The 21,199-nt window shown below is 41.7% G+C and overlaps 1 protein-coding gene across 2 annotated transcripts in view; it reads right to left on the minus strand.

The window, feature by feature from the left end:
* EPSTI1 (epithelial stromal interaction 1) overlaps positions 1–21,199 on the minus strand; it is a 96,238-nt gene that overhangs the window by 27,453 nt on the left and 47,586 nt on the right. For both annotated transcript variants that reach the window (XM_081550851.1, XM_081550853.1), the window contains exons 7-8: positions 12,840–12,933; positions 1,582–1,665 (exon numbers count right to left, since the gene is read on the minus strand). In XM_081550851.1, the coding sequence (XP_081406977.1) occupies positions 1,582–1,665; positions 12,840–12,933 (178 nt within the window). The remainder of the gene's footprint in view (positions 1–1,581; positions 1,666–12,839; positions 12,934–21,199) is intronic.

A 21,199-nucleotide genomic window follows, 5' to 3' on the forward strand; every position in this document is an offset into this window, starting at 1 on the left:
ATGCTGAAGCTGAAGCTCTAATACTTTGGCCACCTGATGTGAAGAACTGACTCATTTGAAAAGACCCTGATGCTGGGAAAGATTGAAGGCAGGAGGAGAAGGGGATGACAGAGGATAAGATGGCTGGATGGCATTACCAACTCGATGGACATGAGTTTGAGCAAGCTCCAGGAGTTGGTGATAGACAGGGAAGCCTGGCGTGCTGCAGTCCATGGGGTCACAAAGAGTCAGACATGACTGAGTGACTGAACTGAAATGATGCACAAAAAAACTCAGTGACAACCACTTATATTGTATGTTGGATGAAACTATGAAAAAGTAAGGGCTTGACCTCTGTTGGGAGGAGGGTAGCACTCAAAGGGTCAATTATAACAACAACAATTAGTACACATTTCATAATATGAATATGTTATAATATGATTTCCACACTCAATTGCTATAAGTTACCTCGTAGAGCAAAAACATAAGGGGAAGAAACAAATTAAACCAAATTAAGGAAATCAGAATGGGCTTTAGAATTCAAGGTAATTGAATAATTGAAGAAACAGACTTGAGGGATATCCTGGAAGAAATGACAGGATATATTAAGTACAAATAGAGCAAGAAAGAAGTTGGAAAATAATATGATGGGGAAGATAATGATCTCCCACTAGCTGAATAATTTTTTTTTTGCTTTTTAAAGGACTTGGAATGAAGTGGCCCCTTGGAGCTGCCTCCCATCTCTCTCATCACTCCCATCCTTGGTTGAGGAGCCTCTGAGCCTGTGAATCAAAGGCAGGTATGACCATTGAGTCACAATACTGTTTTCAGTTACCCTGTCAGAAATTTCCTATTCTAATAAGTACTTTTCTCAGCGTTCATTTCCCTGATTTCTATTGCTCATTTTATTTGGAATATTATGTTTTTTTGAAACACCTCACATATTTGTATATGTGTAGAGTATGCTTTGTTTCATTCTTTGGGTATTTTTAGATGAGCATTTAAGCCAGTGTCACAATTTTGTATGCCTGCTTTTTTCATTATGCATTATAGTGGTATCTGGACATTATTTGCAATATCATATATCTTTAATTTAAAAAATGGCAGTGGCATTTGTTATATTTTGTAGACCAGAAGTTCCCAAGTGTCCTGGAACTCCACTTAATATTCTGCAACAATTTAACTGGGAAAAGAATTTGAAAGAGTATAGATACATGTTTATGCCTGTAACTGAATCACTTTGTTATATACCTGAAATTAACAGATTTTTAATCAACTATACTCCAATATAAAACAAAAAGTTAAAAAAAAAAAAAAAGAAGTTCCCAAGTGTTCTGTCATCTTCTCCATAAACCGGTGGCACCAACTACAACAGACACTGTAGCCCTCTGAGGCTAAGTAAGTAGCAGGAGCCAATAAGTAGTTGAACAGAAGCCGCCATCACACCACCACACTCTTAAAACATACTCACATCTCACCATTTTTAACACCTGTGGTGTTTTGTTTTGTTTTTAGGATTTTCATATATGTAAATATTTCTGTTCTCAAGCCCTTTCACATTATCTAGTACCACAACCAAATACTAATATGGTCTTTGAATACCTTCTGGTGCTGTTCTTCCTTCATCTTTTGCAATTTGCGATTTTCTTCTTCCTTTAGAGTATCCATATAAGCCCGTCTTCTGGCCTGTAATGGTATAGAAAAAAAAGAATCATGAGAAAAAGCATCACCACAATGTCTGACGCCTACTGTGGGTCCAGTTCTAACAGATCAACCTGAGCATAGAGCAAGCTCTCCATGTACACTTGCTTAAAATTGAGTGATTTATGGATACGTCTGCAGATGCCCCTTGGGATATACAAGAAGAGACAAGTATAAGCACAACCATCCAGCACACTTTAAAGGATGCTCTAAACGTTTGTTTAATTAAGCTTTAAAAAATATCCCCTCAGAGATAATCAACATAGTTTATTCCTTCTCATGAGAAGGATTTGAAGCAGAGGAAAGTTAAACATGTTTTTTCAAGAATATTTCAACTAGCTGATGAATATCAGAGGCAAGCAGTGGTGACACTGATTGCAGAAGCACGGACGTGTCTACTGCTCATTAATGCTGTCCTATTAAACAGCATGTCAGCTGGTGATTGATACTGTGTAATTCCAGAGACGAATGTCTCTCCAGGTCTTTGTGTCCCTAATCTGTACCTGAAGTTCATTTCTGGGCCCGAGAGGGAAAGAAAAGTCTGTGCAGGAGCACAGAAGCCATCATTTCTGGCTGAATAAGGACCTCAAGGGGGAATCTCGGAAGAGTCAGCAAACACAGTAAGATGTCCTTCAGTCCCAGTGACCCCCCATGTCAGGGTCCCCCCCCATAGGCACAGAAACCACATGTGCTGGAATTGATGAGATTTCAAGTATTCTATCTGTTCATTTGTCATACACTTTCTCTCCCTCACACTGATTTGCAGCCCACCCTCAGGAAGGCAGAGAGGCCAGCCTGATAAGCTAACACGTAGGAAATCCATTGTTCTCATAAAACTACCCGCAGCATCACGGCAGCAGCGACATATTTCAGGCCCTAGTTCTTTGGACTAATAATCCATAAAGCTTCTGTAGCCTGGTCCCCCCTTTTCCTTTACTATAATTTTTCTCAAGTACTTCTTAATTCATTCCTCCATTTCTGTCACTATAAAACCCATCTTCCAGCAAATAAGAAGAAGCACTCGCCGGAAAGAGATTCTCAGGATGCATCAGCTATAGCACTACTAAGCAGAACTGCGGCACTCCAGGTGTGTCCAGATGTGTCCAGAAAGCCCACATGTATCCAAACCCTGCTGCATCAGACAGGCACACGCATCCTAGGACTTTATCCATATCCTGAACCCAAGGGTACTGTGATAACATATAAACGGTGAGGAATCATTCTCTATTTTTTATATGAGAAGGTCCAAAGGAGGGAAGAGAGGCTGGTAGCACATTCTCTATTCAAGGGAGTAAAAGGAGGAATAAGAGATTTAGTTAAAGCAGATAAGATGACTTGAGTGAGGAATCTATTTGTATACCTTCCTTTTAAACTCAACCTGTTGAGTTTTTTTATCAGAATATGGGTCCTAGGCTTCCCAGGTGGTGCAGTGTTAAAGAATCCGTCTGCCAATGCAGGAGATGCAATAGATGTGGGTTCTATCCCTGGGTCGGGAAGATTCTCTGGAGTAGGAAATGGCAACCCACTCCAGGATTCTTGGATGGAAATTCCATGTCAGAGGAGCCTGGCAGGCTGCAGTCTATGGGGTCATGAAGACTTGGATATGACTGAGTACACACGGGCACAGCGCACAATATTTGACTTAGAAAAAAATGGTCAGACACATAAAGTGTCAATGAAAAGGCCACAGAAATGGGACAGTTCACAAGGCATCTCAACTACCAAGAGTTCAAAGTTACCTGCAGTCCCAGTGCTCGCTTACGCAGCTGTGATCCCTAGGCAGGACAGGAAGTTTCTCTTCAAAAATACGGGCAAAGACTCTTGATCACTGGTTTTCTTTATCTTTATTCTCACAATGAGATTTTAATCTTGAGTGTTGTGTGTGTGTATATGGGTATCACTAGCTTTCTAAAAGGCTCAGAAATTTCTATATAATTATATTCATATAACTTTTCTATCACAAACTATTGATTTAACATATTAATGATAAATTTGTTACTCAACTACACTTTTGCTCATCCTCCCCCACAATACATAATAATATATTCATTCAGTAAGCAATGTTTCAGCCTCCTATGCACAATCCCTGAGGTCAGACCGGACCCCAGGCCTCAAGTACTTATATCCTACTGTGGAAGTCAGACAGAAAAATGAACAAGATTAATGATTACAGTACAGCATGAGAAGTATTGTGATAAAGGATGCTAAAAAGAAGGACATTTAATTAAAGCAGATCAAGGACACTTTCTCAAAGTGGGAGACATCAGGTTGCGTTTTAAAGAGTAGGAGTCAGACTAAGCAGGGTCAGGACATTGTGTGAATAAATAAAAAATGGCATTGTATTATACTAGGTTGTTCGGGCTGTCATAACAAAGTACCACAGACCGGGTGGCTTAAACAACAGATGTTTATTGCCTCACATGGAAGCTAAAAGTCTAAAATCGAGGTGTCTACAAAGTTGGCTTCTTTTTTTTTAATTTTTATTGGAGTATAGTTGCTTTACAATGCTATGTCAGTTTCTACTGTACAGCAAAGTGAATCAGCCATGTGAATACACACATCCCCCTTTCCTGGACGTCCTTCCACGTAGGTCACCGCAGAACAGAGGAGAGTTTCCTCCACTGTACAGTAGGTCCTCAGTCCCCTATTTTATACAGAGTATCAGTAGTGTATATATGTTTCTTCTGATGGCTGTGAGGGAAGGATCTAGGCCTCTCTCCTTGCTTACAGATGACAGTCTTCTCATGTCTCTTCACACCATCCTCCCTCTATACATGTTTGCTCCTGTGACCAAATTTCTGTGTTTTTATAAGGATACCTTTCCTATTGGATTAGATCTCATTTTAACTTAATGTCCTCTGTAAAGACCCCCATCTCCAAATAAGCTTACATGCGGAGGTACTGGCAGTTACGACTTCAACATATAAATTTTGAGGGGACACAATTCAATCCATAAAAGCACTAAGTTCCCATTTCAAGACGGTGAAGTGAATATGTTTCTGCTCCATGCTCTTCTTAGAAATACCCTAAACAGAGGAGGAACTGAAACAAACACAAACCCTAGCTTCAAAAACCCAAGAGAAACCGGCGTTCTCAGACAAAAAAATCTGTGAAGACAAAGTAGATGAAGAACCACTAAGTGGCCAGGAGAGCAAAGAGCAAATCGAAAGCATTGCTGCGGGGGCGGGGCGGGGGGGGGTGATGCAGGAGGCACAGGAAGGCAGCTTGCCCCACAGAGCAACGTGAGGGCCCCAGAGGTGGATGTACCAGCTACCAGGAAGGCGATGGATGAGAGGAAGGCACCCACGTCTGCTTCCACCCCAACGATTCAGGTGCTAATGCTCCCAGCATGGCAGGAAATCAAAAGTGTATCCTCTGGATCAACTAAACCAGACAGGCCTAGGACCGAAGGCAGCTGTGTTCAGATCCCAGGGTGAGAATGAAAGGATTGTGTAAACTCCTGCATACCAAGCTGTCAGCCTCTGGGCCCCCTTCTTTGAACTTTTATACTGTTCCCTGCACTGTTTCCTCTGAGACATAGAGGGTGATATTTTATCCATGAAACAAGAACAGGTTGCTGGGTTTTTTTTTAAAGCAATAAAGAAAAAAGGAGCCCTTAGAAATTAAAAATATCTCCTCTTCCCCACAAAAAGACAAACAAGTAAAATATTTAGAAGATGAAGTCAATAAAATGTGTGAGATAACAGAAAAAATTATGTATATTTAAAAATTTTATATACATTTTGTATATAGTATATATGGCAGGTTGTTGTTGTTCAGGCACTAAGTCATGTCTGACTCTTTACGACCCCATGGACTGCAGCATGCCAGGCTTCCCTATCCTTTACTATCTCCCAGAGTTTGCTCAGACTCCTGTCCATTGAGTCAGTGATACTATCTAACCACCTCATCCTCTGCTGCCCTCTTCTCCTTTTGCCTTCAATCTTTCCCAGCATCAGGGTCGTTCCAAAATATAAATATGGAACCGCCCCAAGTTCCTGGTACAGAGCTCAGAGCTCCTAAAACCTTTGTAATTTCCTAAACGATAAGAGCTTTCAGAGCATCTCTTGTTCCAGTCTTTGGTCTTTGACCCCATCTCTGACTCAGGGCTCCTAAAACCCTGTAATTTCCTAAGTGATCAGACCACAAGGAGCGCCTTTTGTTCAACTGAGGCAACTCCTTGTGGGCTCTTGAATGATTCCTGCATGGGGGCTGGTCACCAGAAAAAGCAAGTCATGGTTTAGACGTTTGGAATTTTCAATCTCAAACCTCCAACCTCCAGACAAGGAAAAGGAGCTGGAAATGGAATTAATAACTGATTATGCCTATAGGAGGAAGCCTCCATAAAAGTCCCAGAAATAGGGGTTCAAGGAACTGTTGAGTAGATGCACATATCCATATATAACATATCCACCAGGAGGGTGGCCACACCCCAACCCCACAGGGACAGAAGCTTCTGCATAGAACCCTCCCTGGCCTCTCCTTGTATCTTTCCTCATCTGGCTGTTCATCTCTATCCTTTATGAAAGTGCAGTTGCTCAGTCGTGTCCGACTCTTTGCGACCTCATAGACTATAGCCTACCAGGCTCCTCCATCCATGAGATTTTCCAGGCAAGAGTACTGGAGTGGGTTGCCATTTCCTTCTCCAGGAGACCTTCCCCACCCAGGTATTGAAGCCGGGTCTCCTGCATTGTAGGCAGACGCTTTACCATCTGAGCCACCAAGGAAGTCCATATCCTTTATCATACTCTTTAATAAACTGGTAAACATAAGTAAGTATAGAGTAGAATGAGTTCTGTGAGTGGCTCTAGCAAATTAATTAAATCCCAAGTGCAGGTCATGGGAACTTCTTTTTTGGCTGCATCACGTGGCGTGCGGGATCCTAGTTCCCCAACCACGGATTGAACCTGAATCCTCTCAGTGGAAATCTGGAGTTTTAACCACCGGACTGACCACCAGGGAAGTCCCTTGTGGATACTTTTGATTTGTAGCCAAGTTGGGCAAAAGCTCTGGGTACCCTGGGGACCGACCACTTGTGACTGGCATCTGAAGTGGGGAGCAGTCTTGTGGGACTGAATCCTTAGCCTGTGAGACCTGATGCTATCTCCAGGCAGAGAGTGTCAGAACTGAGTTAAATTGTGGGACATTTAGCTGGTGTTGCAGAACTGGTTGGTGGGTAAAACCCAATACATATTTTGTATCAGAAATGGCGTGTGTGTGTGTGTATGTGTGTGTGTGTGTGTGTGTGCACGCGCGCATGCGCACGAGGTAGTGTAGGAGTTAAGGATACACTTAGGAGGGAAAAGATTGGAATTTTTTCTAATTCAGTATGCCAGGAAGTAAGTGACTAACACACACACACACACACAAGGCGGGGTGGGCAGTAGTCAAAGATAAATTAGAGGGAAAAAATACTTTTTTATGAAAAAGTTAGAAGATAAATCAAGGAAGCCTAAGATTTGAATAATAAGAATCCCATAAAGAGAAAATGAAAGGAAATAAATCAAAGAAATAACACAAGAAAATCATCTAAAACTAGAGATAAATTTTCAGACTGAAAATGAATAAAAATGACCCTCACACTAAGGCACATCATTATGCAATTACAGAATACAGAAAAAAATAAAAGAGAAGGAGATACAGAAATATTTCCAAGGGAAGCAGGGGAAAGCCCCCATATAAGTACAAAATTCAGATGGCCTTGCATTCCTTAGGAATGAATAACTCAAAGTCAGAAGAGTCATGCCTTCAAAATGGTAAAGGAAAATTATTTGCAATTTGGAATACTTACTAGAAAATTGCAAGCTGAGTGTGAGGGCTGAATAAAGATAGTTTCAGACATGCAAGGACTTGAACATACATCTCCTGGGAAGCTACTAAATAATATGCCCCACCAACACAAAGAAATAAAGCAAAAAGAAAAAAAGAAGAAGAAATGCAACCCAGAAATCAGGGAACCCGACACAGGAAAGCAATAAAAGCAATTCCTCAGATTTTAAAGCCCTGATTCTCATCCTTGGCTGCACACTGGAATCACCTGGAGAGCTTTAAAAGCCTAAAGCCCAGGCCGCAGTACAGCAGGAGCACTGGGGGCATGACCCAGGCATCAGGGAGCTTTAAAGTCTCCCCACCCAGATGATTCCAGTGGACAGCTGAGATTGGGAACTATTCCCTGAAAGGATGGTCCCAGAACAATAGCTCTGTAGGCGGCTTCAAAGTCAACCAGCCCAGGTGAAGTGAGGAGGGAGGTTTGCAAAAGGGAAAGAAACCCGGAATTGACAAGTTAATCTGACAGTCACAAAGTGGAAAATTGTATGGAAATTTGCATCAAGAGGCACCCTGTAGAACACTCACAAAAGCTAAAGGAAGGCAGTCAGATGTTCAAAAGAAACTAAGAAAATGAAAAATAAAATGAAAGATTTTCAAAGTTATAAAAGAAAGAAAATGTAAATTATAACTGGCTTGGCAGTGAAAAATATTTGCAAAGTCAAAATAAAGAAAAGCCTGAGATACTGAATGATTAGATGGGGGGAATCAGGGGAAAAAATTCATAAGATTTAAAATAGATGAATCAACAGATAGCCATATACTTTACTAACATCAGTTTGGTTCAGTTCAGTCACTCAGTCGTGTCTTGACTCTTTGCGACCCCATGGACTGCAGCACTTCAGGCCTCCCTGTCCATCACCAACTCCTGGAGCTTACTGAAACTCATGTCCATTGAGTCAGTGATGCCATCCAACCATCTCATCCTCTGTCGTCCCCTTCTCCTCCCGCCTTCAATCTTTCCCAGCATCAGGGTCTTTTCAAATGAGTCAGTTCTTCGAATCAGGTGGCCAAAGTATTGGAGATTCAGCTTCAGCATCAGTCCTTGCAATGAATATTCAGGACTGATTTCCTTTAGGATGGACTGGTTAGATCTCCTTGCAGTCCAAGGGACTCTCAAGAGTCTTCTCCAACACCACAGTTCAAAAGCATCAATTCTTCGGCACTAAGCTTTCTTTATAGAAAACTTTATTAACACATTCAGAGCCAAATAACAAAAGACACAGCTAAGGGAGTGTGGCTGGATGAATAACAGCCCCCTCAGAAAGCTCCACATGCTAACCCCTGCACACTATCTGTGAAAGTGTTAGTCACTCAGTTGTGTCCGACTCTTTGCAACCCCAGGAACTATAGTCCAACAGGCTCCTCTGATACCCTGGAAAAGGAAATGGCAACCCACTCCAGTATCCTTGCCTGGAGAATCCCATGGACAGAGGAGCCAGGTGGGCTACAGTCCATGGGGTCATAAAGAGTTGGACACCACTGAGCAACACACACACACACACACACACACACACACACACGGGGTCATAAAGAGTTGGACACCACTGAGCAACACACACACACACACACACACACACACACACACGTTAAGGAACCAAAGAATGGCAGCAGCAGCCAAGAGACACTGGGAGATGCAAGGAGCAGATGCCTCCTCGAGCCTCCAGAAGGAGCCAGCCCTACTGACGCCCTGACTTCAGTCCCTTCCTCCTCATATCTGGCTTCTGACCTCCAGAACTACAAGAGATTCCATTTGTGTTTGAAGCCCCTAAAATGGCAAAAATTCACTACAGCAGCAAAGGAAACGATATACTAAGAATGTAAGGAATTGGAATAGAAGTGAGTTTGAATGGCATGTGAGGGACCTATGCCCTTCACTGCTGACTTTTTAAAGGACATGTGACACACAGATAGAAATTAAAACAACCTGCAGTATGTGTTCGGAGTAGTGGAAGTGAAAGCAGCAGTAGTAGTGGCCAGAAAGGCATGAATTAGACAGCCGTGCTCTTCAAACATAAACGTGTACACACATCAGCTACAGACCATGTTAAACTGTGGGCTCTGATTCAGCTCTGGAGCATCATTCAGGGAACACCTCTATTGCTGGGCCATGGACCACCTTGGAGCAGCAGAGACCTAGACTGCAGGACCACAGAGAGGTGGGTTTGTGGAGGGGGGGGAGAAGGAGGAGGGATGGAGGCACAGAGAGGGCTTTGTGCGTAAGCTAGGCATTTTGACTTGATTCTTGAAGACACGGGGAGCCACTGGACCATGGGACAACAGGATGAGGTGGTATTTTTCTCCAAGTATTAATCTCGGTAGAAGAGGCAGGGGGAAGCAAACCAGAGACTGGTTGTACACTGACGGCGCAACTGGAAACATTCTATGATAGTGACCGGGGGTGGGGGGCGGGGGTATGATGCTGCTGGTACGTCTGCTTCCACACCCAGTATAGAGAACTACATCCATCTATGTGTGAGTGAACACTGTGAATTCTTCCTGTATGACGTTCTAACCTACAGGAATTTTCTTGTTTTTTATATTAACGTCATACATTGCTGTTGCGAAGTCGCTTCAGTCATGTCCGACTCTGTGCGACCCCATAGACCGCAGCCCACCAGGCTCCCCCGTCCGTGGGATTCTCCGGGCAAGAACACTGGAGTGGATTGCCATTTCCTTCTCCAGTGCATGAATGGGAAAAGTGAAAGTGAAGTCGCTCAGGCGTGTCCGACTCTTAGCGACCCCATGGACTGTAGCCCACCAGGCTCCTCCATCCATGGGATTTTCCAAGCAAGAGTACTGGAGTGGGGTGTCATTGCCTTCTCCGATATTAACATCATATATAGTATTTATTAAATTCCCATCTGCCATGGTAGCCCCACATTTAAAGTAGTGGTAAGAACAACCATTTTCTCAGGGAAGTTGCATTATGTAGTAAAACTGAAATAGCTTTAAAAAAAAAAAAAAACACTTGAAACTTTGCAGCTCCTCACACCCCACATATTTGGGTATCATGCAGTGTTCACCTTCTGCGCATTGACTGTAATTAAGGCAAACTGCAGGCGTCTTCCTTTAAATTCACAGAGGTGTGATATACATATTTGATTTTCCTAAAGCATTAGAAAAATGGTTCTGCAATGCATTCTCTGAGGAATTCTATGCATATGGATTAGACAGTATGAGAAGACTACAATATGGGTAACAAGTCAGTAAATACATTGAACACCCACAAATTATTAATAGTTTGGTGTCAAAATGGGAGCAGCTGTTGAATGCTGTTGGTGAGGAGCCATCCCGAGTGCAATCCTGCTCCATATTTTCTATCATAAGCCTGAGGATCTTATGATTAAGGCACTAATCAATCCACAGGAAATGCAGCTCTGGGAGAGATTACTAATGCCTTGGACAACAATATTGAAATTCCAGGAGCATCTTGTTCAATTGAAGAAACGAGCCAAAATCAATAGGGCAAGCACACAGGTGTTTCAGCCACAGGATTCAAGACCCTTCAAACAGAAATCTAGACCATCCTGCCAGCCAAACACCCAGGTGGTAAAGCTATCCAACGCCTATCTCGCCTCCCCTCCTCCGTCATGAAAAGGCCGGGTAGACATATGTCAAGGAGCATCTCTACCCGGGATTAACCTACTACCTACAGCTCCTCAAAACTTCTTCCTCCAGAACCCTGCAACGAGAGGGACGATGGATTTGATATGACTGGTGGAGCCCACAGTTAGCAAATCTGGACTCTGGAACACCATGGCCTTCGACGCGGGGAAAAAATAAGAAGCAGTGAGAGGTTTCTGGTAAGAGTAGAATGACCTTTTCCCAGGAGGGTCATAGCATCTTCCTGACCTTCTAAAATGCGGCCACTAAAGAGAAAGAGGGCTGGGGGAAGAGGACAATCAAACGTCTCTACCAGCCTCTCGTTCACCTCCCCAGACCCTGAAAAGCTGTCTCTCTAAAACCTAAAACAATCTTTTCTTTCAGTTACAACCCTTTCCCGTGGTCATCCTTGCCCCCACCTGGTCAGCCAGTAACCAAGCTCTGCCCTTTTCACCTCCTAAGCGTTCCCCTGACCACACTCTCATCTCCATCCTCTCACCCACCCCTCTGCTTCAGACCTTCACCACTGCTCGCTGAGTCTGATATGGAAGCCTCAGAGACCTCTGTTATTTCACACCCATCCTTCACCTGGTTACCAGTGTGATCCAGCAGCCAAAATGCAAATGTGACCTTGAAGCTTCCCTGTTTAAAACATCTCAGTACCTTCAGGACTCACAGAATGAAGCTCAAGTTCTTGCAGGTCAGCAGTGGTGTTCCACCACGAGCATCAGCAGCTTCCTGTATGTGGCATCTCTGGAGCCTCAAAGCCCGGGAGATGCTTCTAGCATCTTCTGCCCAGGGTGTCAGGGCTGCTACACATCCTGCAGTACCCAAGACAGCCCACCCAATGAGCCACCCCACCCAGACTGCTACAGCTGAGGAACTCTCCTCAGGGCTCCTGACTTCTGCTCCAGGCTCCCAGCTTGCCCTTCTCAACTGCAGCTACACAAAATTCATCCATGCTTTTCCTTGCCATTATACCTTCATTCTTTCTTCTAGTTCCTGACACCTGGAATGACTCTCTTGTGACTCCTCTTTTAAGCTTCAGCTTTCCAACTGTTTACATCCTCTACACTCACGACTCTGCTCTATACCTAGATCTCCTCTTCACTTGACTGAGGTCCTTCTAGGCAGAAATTGTATGTGCCTGGTCCTTGTTAGTATAGGGGTGACTATCCTTGCCTGTCACGCAGGAGTCCGGGGGTTGATTCCCCAATGGGGAGGCAATACGCCCTGTTTTGGGTTTTCCCAGGTGGTGCTGGTGGTAAAGAACCTGCCTGCCAATGCAGGAAACACAAGAGATGTGGGTTCGATCTCTGGGTCGGGAATATACCCTCGAGAAGGGCACAGCAACCCATTCCAGTATTCTTGCCTGGAGAATCCCATGGACAGAGGAGCCTGGCGGGCTACAGTCCATGGGGTCGCAAAGAGTCAGACACCACCAAGCAATTTAGCATGCATGACAGAACTTACATAAACATACAAATTTGAGGGATGGATGACTGGATGAGAGCGAAGGTTTTTCAGAGGCTGCTGCTCGCCCCAGTGTCCATGATGTTGGCAACAAGTACAAGCATTGTTTTACAGCTGAGACAATAGTTGAGGTCAGAGTTTCAGCTCAGATCATCTCTGCCTTTAGTTCCAAAATTCTATGCTGTAGAATCTGGCCCTAATCTTCACCCACTTTAAAAAGTGCCAGACAGCACCATGCATGATTTTCCACTCACCCAAGCTGAGGACTGTGGGTCATAACCAGCAACTGGACAGGTCCCTCCATGTGGCAAGTCGGCCTCAAATCTTCTCAAGAACTCAGCAGTTTTGCTAGCAGGAACACAAACAGGTGTTAGTGCCTTCGTAAAAGAAGAAATATCACTCTTTATTGTGCCTTTGGATACTAGCCTAGACTTCTATTGGGGGATGACTAAAAGTGTCCGTGATAGAACAAAAGGTGAGTTTGTGGACATGGTAAGAGTACAAGATCAAAGCAAAATGCTATTGCAAGACTGTACCTCACAGTTTGAAAAATATAAAACTAGGTTTGTGGAATGTGAACGTACCATTTCATTTTCCTCTGCTTCATGTCCTTTGACATGGAGATAAATGCCCTATCAGATTCCACAGTATGGGCCCTAATTTCCTATCTGAACACTTAAAGCTTGACACTCAGACTTCAGTGGAGGGCTGTAGAGTGAATATCCCTCCCCTACAACATCCCTCCCCTGGTATGGTCTCCCTCACACCATGGTGGTGTCATGTCAGGCCCTTCACCCTCCAGGAGTCTCTCTTCCAGTCATCTCACTGCCCCCGTGGCTTGGACTACCCTCAGGATACACAGAACTGCTAAGCCCATCACTCTTAACCATTTACGGGTCATGGGGCCCTTTGAAATTCTGAAAGCAGAAATGGGCCCTGTCCCTATACATACACACACCCCTTTGCATTTGATTTGTACCTTCCATGGAAGAGAGACATGCTGCCAGTTGTAATCTGTCTCTCTAGCTCTGAGAGACTGTGAAAGGTGTACCAAGACATAGCCTCAGTGTTTTTAATATTTTATTGATTTATTTGATTGCCAGGTCTTAGTTGCAGCATGCAGGATCTTGTAGTTGCAACACATGGAATCTTTAGTTGCTGCATGCTCTGTATTGGGAGCACGAAGTCTTAGCCAATGGACCACCAGGGAAGTCCCCTCAGTTTTAATAAGTTGCTTTTCCCTTAAAAATCCAAACCATCACCCCAATTTCTCCCTCACGTGTGTCAAGCATAGAATGCTAGAATTGTTTCCTGGTCCTTACTTTTAACAACTGCCCCATTCTGCCTCCCGCTGATGAATTTCTATTGCTTTGTCCTTTCCCCATGTAATTGGTGGAACTTTGATCCCCTTACTCCGTATTCACAGTCAAATAGTTCAGCAAGGCCTGGTTTATACTGCACGAGACCCTGGCAGCCTGCTCTCTGCCTCTTTCCTTCTGTCATCCCTCTGCTCCCCCCTCATATTTTAGGCCTGATGCTAAGATCCAATTTATCAAGCACTTAGGGCATGGGCATCAAAGGAGACACAAATGGTATGGTAAAAATAAATGGTATCCAGTGAGGGCAGGAATCAAAATAAGGAATTAGAAGTTAAACAGAGGTGCCAACATCACTTCAAATAATTACTTAGGTAGAACATGGCATCTGAACAAGGTCAGAATCTTCAGCTGGGAAAGGAAGAGCTGAAAGTTAAGTGACAAACATAACCTGGAGAAACACAAGGCTTCAGCAGCTGAGATGAGCAGCCTTTCCATTTGTCTAGGGTTGCTTATCTTGCCCAGAGTAGACAAGGAGACTAATGATGTCGCGGAAGCTGGAAGCTGCCCCATTGTCTGAGGCTTTATGAAGCCATCCGTCACAAGTGTAAAAAGAAGAGTGTTGCCAGAAGTTTGGTTGAGATTTCTGAATATCCTTAGCTGAGAGCAGACTATGGGAGAAAGCAGTGGGAAGGAAGCACCATGATAAGCAAGTAAGGAGCTTCAGACCAGGTACACCAGCAGCCCCTCACTGTGTTCTAAGGGATGCTTCTTACCTGCCAACACCAAGCACAAAGCTGGCTGGGTAGCTAACCAGCAGCCACGGCCTTTGTGCCCATGATCACTGCCCCATTCATGCTACAAGATCAGAGCATGATGACAGGGCCACAGGACTGCCAGAGGCATACCAGTAGGGGCCTGCGAAGAATGTGGATTACCCCCAAGTGATTAACTATACAAACAGGACAAGTTCCAAGTTACCAGGCTAACTGGCATTTTTCTATCATCAATACGGTGAATTCCACAGATTGGCTGAACTGGATTGGAATCCCTGTAGGTAATTATGGTCAAGTTCAATTAAAAATAAAATAAAGAACCTCTTTGAGGCTCAGGCTCAAAAGACGAACATCTACTGGAGGGGAAGTCCAACAAAACTAAGAACCCTAGACTCCAGCACTGAGTCACCTTTTTGTTGGGGCTCCTTCTTTGCCACCACTGTGACTCTGTCACCTAATGAGGGGGCGTGATCCTCTCCCACGTCAGCATTCTGACCCAGGCACAAATGCAGGATCCCTTCCTTTATTCTCCAGAGAAGACCTGAGAATGGACCACCAGTGACAGACTGGTTTTGAAGATTTAGTTCACTTTAACGCATCTCCAACTTAGGACGCTTAAGCTTCCTTCCTACTTGCCCTCAGGGTGGTGCCTGCGGCTTATCCTAAAAGGCCTCTTCAGGGTAACATCACCTGGACATAAGGCTGTTGTAGCAGATACTTCTAAATATCCATCAAAATGAAAGTTGTCTTCTAGTCATACAACCCGACCATATTTCCTAGCTTCCCATGCAGCTAAGGTTGGCCACGTGGTTGTTTTGACCAACAAAATGAGGAAGGAAGTAATGCACACCACTTCCAGGATGAACTGATAATAAGCTTCCCATGCATGAGCCTCCACACATTTCCTTCCTCCTCCTGGCTGTCTGGAATAGGGACAAGCCCTAGCACAAACCTGGAAGTCATTTGTGTATTGAAAGTGGTAGAACCACTGTTTTTGGTGCCTGAATATCTGCATGGAGGGAGCCTCTTCTTATACCTGTTCGCCCATGTCTTATGTGAAGAAAAAATAGGGCTCAAATAATTATTTTATTTTGAGGTTTGTTGATTACAGCAATTAGCCAACCCTACTAATACAACATAATATACACAAGAGAATCACCTCTCAGTTTAGGTTATCAGTTTCACCAAGACATGAGGAGAGGCCAAGAAGGGCTGAGGAACAGTAGAAAAAATAGAATTCTCAAGGGTTAAGCTAGGCATCTTAGTTGTTTCAAAACCTTAGGGGAGGAGAAGGTGAGAAAGGGGAGGAAACCACCTATCCTTAAGGCTGTCTCGGTGTCAGCTCTAGCAGCTGCCTAGGCCCATGGTATAAAAATGAATAGTCATTTATCTCAGTACCACTAACATCTGTCTGGTTTGAGGACGAGCTGGGGTTTGGAAGGAGAAACTAGAGGGCAAGAAAGTCAGGGAAGGAGAGAGATATGGCTGGTTATATTGCAATATGATGGAATATTAATGTTAATGGCGATTCATCAGTCAAAAAGTTCTTGATGTTTTTGAAAGGATAAGATATATGGGAAAGATCACAGAGAGTGAAATGTGTGTGTGTTGGCTCATTTAAATAGGCCAGAAAGGCAAAGATAATTCCTATAAGGCTTTTTTAAAAAAAATTGTTACAAAAGACAACCAGCATCTCTTAACGTTCAAGGAGAATCAGTTTTACATAAAAAAACGTATCATAGTTACCAAAGGTGGGTGCGGGGATAACTTGGGAGTATGGGATCAACAGATGCACAGTACCATATATTAAAAAGGTAAACAACAAGGGTTTTTTAAAAACAATCAGTTTAAAAACATTCACTAGGATCTGTAAGAACTCATGAGTCAGGCGCCAGCAGCCCATTACACTGCTGGGCTACAGGTGTGTCACACACCTTCCTCTGCCTGGTTGCCCACATCCAGCGCTGAACCATGACAGGATAAGGAGGTGCTAATAACAATGTTAAAGGACCCATTTTAACCCTCAAGAGTCATAATTAGGAAGGCACGCTCCCTGAAAAAGTAGCAGTGACACGCCTCTCTTTTTGCTTTGCGGGGTGGATGCAGTAGTTTTTCCTTCTCTCATCACGTATCAGTTGACTCACAAACTCCAGTAACTGCAGAGTGCAGACAGTGAGGTAAATGAGTGATGGGCGCCTAGATAGAGGGTGGCCAAAGGAGCACCACTCAGTAATGTTCACAGTACACATACCAAGAACTTGCTAACCTAGTATAGTGCTTGGCATATACCAGGAGTGTAAGTGTGCTAGTCACTCAGTCGTGTCCAAGTCTTTGTGACTCCATGGTCTGTAGCTCGCAAAACTCCTCTGTTCATGGAATTCTCCAGGCAAGAATACTGGAGTGGGCAGCCATTCCCTTCTGCAGGGGATCTTCCCAACCCAGGGATCGAACCCAGGTCTCCTGCATTGCAGACAAATTCTTCACTATCTGAGCCACCAGGGAAGCCCGTACATACTGGTACAAACTTCCCCACCAGGGAAGCTCATACATACCAGATACAGTACAAACTGTTGAATATATGAAAGCACATTTCCTGTGAGATACTATCAATACATTTATATTTTTACCAGTGAAACAAAAATTTTATTTGTGTTTCTCAAATATTTTTTTATTTATACTTGTTCTCTTTGGACTTTTTGTTTCAATCCCTTTGCCAGTTTTTCTAGAGTTGCCTTTTCTTTATAATTTGTAAGAGTTCTTTATGAAACTAAGCCTTTATTATTTTTGAAGCAAATAGTTTCTCCTATGCCATCACTTACTTGCAACGTAGTCCACTGTGTCATCTAGCATAAGTTTTTCCTGTAGTCAAATTTGTATTTTTTTTTCCTTATGGATTCTAAGTTGTACATATAGCATAGAAAGGCATTTCTACCACAGAATTTTAAAAGCATTCTTCCTTACATTCTGTGTTGAGTTAATACAATTTGTCGAATTATCTGTCTTTTTGACGCTGATTTGAAAAAATACTTGTATCAACAGCTAAAGTACCCTGATGCTGGGAAGGATTGGGGGCAGAAGGAGAAGGGGACGACAGAGGATGAGATGGTTGGATGGCATCATCGACTCAAAGGACATGAGTATGAGCACACTTCAGGAAGTAATGAAGGACAGGGAAGCCTGGGGTGCTGCAGTCTAGGTGTCACAAAGAGTCGGACATGACTGAGAGAATGGTAGACTCTCTTCCATTCACTAGTAATTGCAATGCCAATAACTCTGTTATTATTACCATACCTATGTTGTATATGATTCATGTCACCAGTTTCTCCCTTGTCCCTTCAATTTTTCAAGTTTGTCTATTTTTTTTAATATTTTTCTCTTTAAAATTGGTTTATCATATTTCATAAAAGGTCCTGTTTAATTTATATATGAAGAAGAGTAGAATTATCTTTACAATGTTGATTTTTCCTCTTATAGTAAATAGATATTCTATATTTATTTTCCTATTATTTTAGGTATTTTCTTTTATATATAAAGGCTATTAGACTTACATTCATCTGTTTTACAATGTAGATAGATATTGTAAATGAAATTTTTCTTTTAATTATATTTTATAATGGACTTTTGATGGTGTGTCTGATGGTGTGAAGATGGAAGTATTTGCATATTGATTTTAGATTCATTCATGATAGCCAAACTTTGATTAGTTCTAACATTTTTTTAGTTAAGTCCCTTGAGGATTTTTTAGTTAAGTCCCTTGAGAGGTTTTAGATAAACAATCAGAGTCACTTATCTCTTCCTTTCCAATATTTAAGTTCTTTCTTTGTTAGAAATAAACTCTCTCTAATTTCCTATCTTAAAAATCAGTATCAGTTGTAAATATCAAATACTCTTGTCATCCTGTTCCTGACTTTACTGAAAAAGTTGCCTTCTTTTTCTATTTTCAAACCAGCTAGGCCTAGTGTCTTTTTTAAGATGAGATCAAACTACATTTTCTCGTCCATTTAGAGTTTTTATTCTATTCTGGTTTCAAGTCTAATGGCATACCTTTTCCTAGGAAATCTGAGTTTAAAAAAATTAACAGAAGTAGGACACAGTATTTCTCTTCTAGAATTTTGGCTATATTTCCTTTCGTATCCTTGGAGTTCTTCCTTATTCCTTACTCAGACAAGTCAAAAGTTTATCCATTTTATCAGAGTTTTACGTAAAACTTAGGTTTTGGTTTATCAATGATAAATTTTTCTATTCAACTTCATCACTTTTCTCCCTTTATTCCTCCTTTCTGTTTTTTTTACATTTATTTTATGTGCTTAGTTATTTTATTTCCATTTTTCTAAAAGCTTTTAAACCTCTACATTTTCAAAATAATTTTGTAGTCACATTCCATAGATTTTTAATGTGGAATACTTTAAACATTATATTCTTTTATCCTAAAGTAATTTGTAATTTCAGTTTTGGCTTCAAAATTTTTTATCCTAATAGTCTCCCACATCCTCCCAGGAAACCTGAATATTTATTTTTTAATTGAATAATAATTAACACACAATATTAGTTTCAGGTATAGTGACTTGATATTTTTATACATTATGAAATGGTCATCACAATAAATTCAGTATGGTGACAGATGGTAACCTAACATTTAAAAAGGTAATTAGAAAAAAATTTTAAGTGGATAGACTTTAAAATTTCTTATTGCTTAATTTCTAATTTTATTACATTTTTTTCCCTTAGGAATGGTGACTTTATAGACTTTGGGAGTATTTTGGGAATTTACTGAGTCTTTGAGTCATTTTGTTGTTTAGTCACTTCAGTCATGTCTGACTCTTTGTGACTCCATGGACTGTAGCCCACCAGGCTCCTCTGTCCATGGGATTTTTCCAGGCAAGAATACTGGAGTGGGTTGATATTTCCTACTCCAGGGCTTTGAGTCATGGCCAATGGTAATTAAGTCATATTTGTAAAGGATAGATATTTTCATAAACTAGGCACAATACTTTGTAACTATGTCTATATAATCGTGCCAAGTCATTGTTATTCATATCCTCTATGCCTAATGAAATTTTTTTGGCTCACATGATGATCTATTAATTTCTATGGAGAATTAGTTAAATAAAAGGAAAATTTGACAAATCCATAATCCATATACAGACTTCAGCAGTTTCTGTTTCATATATTTCACATCTCTATTGATATTTATATTTATATTATATAAATACCATATTATCTTTTAGATTACATATTTTATCTGCATAAAATATCCTTTTTCCTACTAAATGCTTTCATCTTGAATTCAGTTATGTCTCATATTAATATTGCTACATTTGCCTTTTTTATCAGCATTTATGGATATATGTTCTATGCCTTTATTTTTAGTTGTATAGATATCTCTAATAGTAACATACAGCTAGATTTTTGCTTTTTTTTTTGTAATCCAAGAAGTTTTTAATAAGGAAATTTAGCCTATATAACCTTTTACCATGACTGCTGTCTTATTGCTTACAAAACTTCCATACCCTTTTCTGCCTTTTGTTGTAATTATCAATTTTTCATTTGATTTTTTTCTTATATTTTTGTTATGTATCCTACTTGTACATATAATACAATTAAATATATAATAAAAACATAATTACTTATTTTTTCTATCAATATCTGGAATTCACTAGCATTCACTCATACAAAAAATAATACTTGTTTTACTTCCTATCCTTCTCTCTTCTGTCCATATGCCTCATCTAGCACTGAAGCCCTGCATGATTTTAATTTGATCATGTTGATTCTTAACAATGAAAAAGAAAAAAGTTAATCATGTATTTGACTATAAATGTCATTGTCTTCTTTATTCACAATTGTTCTGATATCTCTTCTTCTTTCTTGGATTCCTTATTGATTTGATCAGAGTTCATTTTGTGGGTGACATTTTTAAGTAAATATCTTAGAATTCATACAGAAGTGATAAATTGGCTAGCTATGCAGGTAGCTTGTCTCCAGGATAGGGCTGGGGATGGTGCATATTCCCCCAGGCATAGTATGTTTACCAGGAGTTCTTTCCAGGCCCTGGGGCCTTCTTAGTGAATCTCTGGTCTAGAAGTTCTTAGGCTCTACCCTTGCAGGTAAAGGCCAGAATCACCTGGTCTCTCTCTTACTTCTTCCTCTGCTGTTCTTGTTTGCAGTTCCTTTATACTCCACCTTCTCCCTCCAAGTACTATGTCTGATTTCTTACATGGTTTATACTGATTAATCTTCTTTTGATTTAGCAAGTATTAGCCCCAGCCCATGCTATATATGAGGAAACCGAGGCTCAACAAGGTTAAACAGGAATTTCCTGTTTGTACAGTAGTTAAGAGTTGGCGCTTCCACTGGAAGGGGATGGGATTCAAGCTCTCGTTGGGGAACTAAGATCCCACATGCCTTGCAGCCAAAAACAATAAAGCAGAGAGATTAAAAATGTTAGGAGAGAAGTTAAATTTTGAGACCAGGCAGGCAGTCTGGTCCCAGATACACCCTCCCAAGAGGGGAGCACTGATG

Source organism: Giraffa tippelskirchi, chromosome 12 (genome assembly GCF_054371585.1).
Source record: "Giraffa tippelskirchi isolate mGirTip1 chromosome 12, T2T-mGirTip1v1.2.pri, whole genome shotgun sequence".
NCBI classification, from domain to species: domain Eukaryota; kingdom Metazoa; phylum Chordata; class Mammalia; order Artiodactyla; family Giraffidae; genus Giraffa; species Giraffa tippelskirchi.